This window comes from Bombus impatiens, unplaced genomic scaffold, assembly GCF_000188095.3.
Source record: "Bombus impatiens unplaced genomic scaffold, BIMP_2.2 scf_0060, whole genome shotgun sequence".
NCBI classification, from domain to species: domain Eukaryota; kingdom Metazoa; phylum Arthropoda; class Insecta; order Hymenoptera; family Apidae; genus Bombus; species Bombus impatiens.
Genome location: NT_176479.1, coordinates 627553 through 632696, shown reverse-complemented (window position 1 = coordinate 632696; position 5144 = coordinate 627553). Strand labels below are relative to the sequence as shown.

Below are 5144 nucleotides of genomic sequence, written 5' to 3'. Positions count from 1 at the left end.
CCATTGTTGTACCAAAAAAAAAAAAAAAGAATTCGTCGCGACGAAACACACCGTCCATCCGTGACGTCGCTTCGTTTAATAGGTGGGCTGCGCTGCTCCGTAAGCGCCGTAACTGCGTTGTCGCGGGACTTGGCTGGTAGAGCGTGGAGGAGGGGGGCAAACAACGACCCGTCATCCGTCACGAACAACAAGACACGTTCATACGACCCCATGAGACCACTACGCTTCGAGAGACAACGCCTTGCACGGGCCTACCAACGGCCTGGGCGACGGGGACGGTGATTTCTTCGACAAATTCAACGGTTGTTGGCTGTCCGCGATGTCCACCTGTAGCTCCATCATGTTGCTCGGGCAGCCGGACAGGACGAGCGTCGCTGCCGTACTCGAGGCAGGCCGTGGACTCGTGCTCGTACTACTCGTCGCCGCCGCGGATAAGTACCTTGGCGACGAGGCCGGCGAGTTCCCGACCATGAGGTAGTCCGAGGAAGACTGTTGCTGTTGCTGTTGTTGTTGTTGCTGTTGCTGCCGGGCGCCCGTCGTCGTTGTAATGACGGACGTAGCGGGCCATCTGGTTGTCGAGTAGCTGCTGGTAGCGCACTGTAGCAGCCCTTGAGATCCTTGGGGTGAACGGGCGGTGATCGTGGTCGTGGAGGCGCACTGCTCCGCCGGCGAGGGCGATGCAGTTGGCGACCTGGGACTCGCCTCTCCGCGCATGATATAGTTGTGAATGATGTCCGTACGTTTCAGTTGCTCGGCCGTCATTCGTGGACCCTCCATCAGGCTTCTGGCTAACGTCGAGTGCGTGCTGCTCAATAGACTGGCCGTTTGAGGACATTGAGCTTGTACTTGATTCGACGGACTTCGAGCCGGTGGCGAGGTTAGGTGAAGATGAAGCTGCGACTGCGTGTGCTGTACGATCACTGCTGGCTCAGCTTCTGCACTGTCTTTCTGGCGTAGCGCGCGGAACTTTTTGTGAGGCTTGTACGCCTCGTCCATGAGAGAATTAGTATCGTACAACGGAGGTGCTTGAAGTACTCGTTTCAGCACGGGCATGTCTTCAACTTCTTTGTCCTCGGAACGGGGACTGGAGCAGACGGAGGTCGGTGCACTGCTGGCACTGCTGCTTGCTGGTTTATCTGGCTTTTCAGTGCCTGATTCGATACCGCTGTCGCTTGGAGAGTCTAGCTTACGGAATCGTGGACACTGAGGTGGCTGAGGCGTCTTCGAGAGAGAGGCACGATGTAGTTCATCGTCGCCGGAACTCGTACTTCCTGAGTTCGCTCGTCGACGATGAGGACAAAGACCACCAGCTAGGGTAGCAGCTAGAAGAGGAGCGCTGGACGCGTGGTGACCACTTGGAGGGGCCACGTGATGGTACTCCGTTAGAGAAGCGACTTCCGCGCTTTCGGTGCTCGACACGCTGCCTAGGGGACTCTTCACGGCCTCGTCTAGAGTTACATCCGAGGCTGAACCCCAAGATGCAGGTGGTTCCTCCTCCATGGGCCAATGTTGTTGCTGCGGTTGCTGAGCGTTGATCACGTGCTGCGTTTGCTGTTGCTGTTGCTGGTGCTGTTGTTGAGCTTGCATTTGCTGTTGTTGCTCGGTCATTTTAAAGGCCAACAATTTCTCCGAGTGGAGAGTGTTCAGAGTTCTCAAGTCTGGGATCTTTTTCAGCAGTTCTCTCAAGATATCCGGATGCTGAGGATGGTTCTGTGCCAGGACAGTTTGGAGAGCGTTCCGTAGTTTATTGTGCATGCGCTCGACCAGCTCTGTGTTGCGTAATCCTGGTCTATCCGCGGCGATCACAACTACCGAACAGAACAGTCCCAGCTCCGCGTCCGATAGCCGCAAGGAGTTCACCCTCTCGGCGAAATCGAACATCGAGTCCATGAGAAATCGAGCGTTACTGCTATTATGGATCGATTCCCGTTTGAGCACCTGTCCATTTAGACAGATCATGCTGTTCGTTTGAGCGTCGAACATGCAGGCCAGCCGTACCAACAACACTTCGAACACGCCGGCCTTCAACAGCGTGACCTGATCGTCCTGTGCCAGTAGGCTAAAGCCAGGAATGCGTTTCGCGAACTCCACCACACCACGTATCGCTGGTGAGAACCTCTTCGAGAAGTCTTGCAACAATTCTTGCTGCCCAGTCAACGGTTGAGGATTGGGGTTTAGGGGGCATGCCTGCAACCGTGAACAAATACCGATTCTAGATTAGAATCTCGTAAATTATTATACGTATAGAAAAGTCGTAAGTGTCTCGAGCACGATTGGAAAAAGCTTAACTTCCTCGTTCAGTCGAGGACGACTGGTTCGATTTCCGCGTAGCATGGACTGTGTCTCGGACGATCCAAGGTCCGTTTGCTATTGACGTAAGCGGTAATAAAAATGATTCGTCCGAAATGCAAAGTCTCGAAAGCGAATGTACAGACAACGGAAAAAAAGATAATAAAAAAAATACAAAAAAGTAAGAGACGAAGAGTGAATTAAATGTCAGTAAACGGGTTTACGAGGGAACAACATACTCACCAAGGTCGGTGGACACGCGGTATAGTTAGGCGTCTCTCGAGCTCTGACCAGGATCGGAGCTACCTTGTCCCTGGTAAAGTCGCATGTGTCGAGATGAGCTTGCACAACGGTGGCCAAGAGACGTTGCTCGTCCTCTAGCTCGGCCGCTACTGCCTTCTCTTGAGAACGGCTGTGGGAGCTTTGCTGCATAGCAGCCAGAATCCTGGCCTTCTCGCGCTTGGGCACACGGCCGAATCGCACCGCTATAACCAGAAACAACACGAATGGCAAACCATTAGACACCGACGAGAATCAACGAGACGAACGAGACGGTTCGGTTTGGTCAGTGGTAAGCAGAAGGAAGGACACGTCGATGAATAGTTAATGCGATCAATGAATGAATCATGCAACGGACACGGCGTGTCGGGCTACGTCCCGCGGCCTTCGAACGCTTCTGACACGCGCGCAATTACGAGGAAAACTGGTACGCGTCTCATTTCATGAAACACCCTCGCGTTTTCTTATTAATACTCGTTCAACGTCAAGGGAAACACCATTGGTTCATAAAATAATCTTTGATTTATTTTTCGTGCTTCTGTATATTTTTACTTTTTTTTTTTTGTATTTTTGTATTACGTATCACCGCACCAAATATATAGTTAGGGTTAGCACATGTTTCGCATATTATATTTCAGGCAGGTGGATAAATGTCTTGATGCCTACACACGATCTGCACTAGGTATAGAAAAAAAAAAGAATCGAGAGGGGAAAGCGCACGACTTTCTCGCGCGCGAGAAACGAAAGTGGCGGTTGCCTTGGCCTTGCGCTACGAATCCTTCCTCCGTTAGAAAGTCACGAGAGCGGGTCGACGGGTGGAGGGTCGTGAAAGGGAAACAACGATATTTCGATAACACTCTTTTGTTAAAAAAAAAAGTCTCTTCTGAAACACCTACGTGCATTATGATAGTTGACAACTCCGTTGAGGATTCCTTTCAATATAGGTAACTCGTCTCCCATGACGGTCGAGGAAAAACGATCGAGTGGAATGCTCGATCCCTTAATCGTGTCTGCGGCGTGTAGCTTCGGAGCGAACTGCACCGCGCACCAAAATTAATCTCCCATCGGCACGATCACTATGGGTCGACGTTCGCGTTGAATTCGTTCGGCACAGCATACACGCAACTTTTTTTTCTACAATTACGAATGTTTTCCTCTTCTTTTCTACCCTTTCTGGCGCTTTTATATTCTTCGTATATTTATTTGGAATGGATTGTAATCCGTTTGATGGCTGACTATCGGCTAACTATCGTGGCTACCGCGAGTCACTCCGACGAGGATCGTGTTATGTGGCGCGGCGTGGACGGCGCGCCGCCAGACACACGGCTGTCTGGTTCGCACACGGGCGGGCAAAGAGTTCAAGAAAGGAGCGCGACAGTAGGACGCGTGCAAACGCGAGACAGCATCACAGCCGACTGAGTGATGTTCCGCGGGTTGCGTTCAACAGCCCCTCCACTTATTCAGCCATCAACGACTCCCACCACCGGCCACGATTGTGGCCTTTGCCGAGCCTTTGGCCTTGAACTTGGTTTCAGCGACAGCCGCACGAGGCGTACCGCCGACCTATATATACTATATAGCGAGCGAATGTACACGGTGAGCGTAGCGGCCAGCAAGCACACTAAAAGAGAGGGTGTACGTGACTATGTATATACATGTATGTGTGCGCCTATATACACGTCTACACACACCGCTCTAGGTGTATGCTTCTTTCTTCCTTCTCTCTTTGTCTTGGTGTGTGAATGCGCGACAAAGAGCGGATTCTATCAGAGACAGAGTGAGAGAGAGAGATAGAGATAGGTAGAGAGAGAGGGAGAAAGCAGTGAGACACTCTCTCTCATGTGCGCAGATGCGAAGTTCCTTTGCTGGGGGTAAGCTACCCTCGACGACCTTGGGCAACCCCTTGGCTCGCTGGCTATTTGCCCTGTCACCAGCTGCCGTCGTTGGACTTATCTGTTCACGGACGATCGATGTCTCTCCCGCTATCATCGGATGTCACGTCCTTTCGATTCGACAAAATTAACTTCCTATGACAATATCTCTTGGAATTCGATTTCTCTTTATCTGTTTACCGATCGATCTGTTTACGTCTGCGTGTCTTAAATTCATTCGATCGAAAGAGGTAGTTTAACGTGCTTGCCTGTTCCGGTGACTACGAGGTCATATCGCGATCACGATTCATAACGCGTGGCCCCTTAAGTCACGTACAAATTCCACCGCTAGACAGCTGCAGACACCGGGGCTCTAATATCATGACGGTATTCTACTCGGAGATCATTCGCGAACGTCTAACTGTATTTTTTTCCCCTATGTCATTGACGTCGATCGCTATCTAGAGTGTATCATGTACGTCGTAAAGGAATACGATTAACTCCTAACCGCGTCGATCAACGCAAAATTCCAGGAACTGTATCACTGTCGAGCGACGACAAAATCGAGCGCAAGCACAGGAGCAGGTTCCTCGCCGAGCCTCCAGACGCAAATTGCCGGGCGGCCGAGTCGAGTCATATCTGTTTGGCGGGACTGTCTCGGACGAGCATGCGCTCGAACGCCAGGTGGCTCGACCGCGATAGGGG

At 51.6% G+C, this 5144-nt stretch overlaps 1 protein-coding gene across 4 annotated transcripts in view; it reads right to left on the bottom strand.

Moving 5' to 3' along the window:
- Nucleotides 1-12: 12 nt before the first annotated feature.
- LOC100744917 (ecdysone-inducible protein E75) overlaps nucleotides 13-5144 on the bottom strand; it is a 227708-nt gene continuing 222576 nt past the window's right edge. For 3 of the 4 annotated variants that reach the window (XM_033324698.1, XM_024372312.2, XM_012393832.3), the window contains 2 exons: nucleotides 2533-2774; nucleotides 13-2187 (listed from right to left, as the gene is read on the bottom strand). In XM_033324698.1, coding sequence (XP_033180589.1) covers nucleotides 220-2187; nucleotides 2533-2774 — 2210 coding nt within the window. In that variant the 3' untranslated portion in view covers nucleotides 13-219. Of the gene's footprint in view, nucleotides 2188-2532; nucleotides 2775-3464; nucleotides 4013-5144 lie in introns of those variants that run through there. The other variant, XM_012393831.3, reaches the window with a different exon arrangement.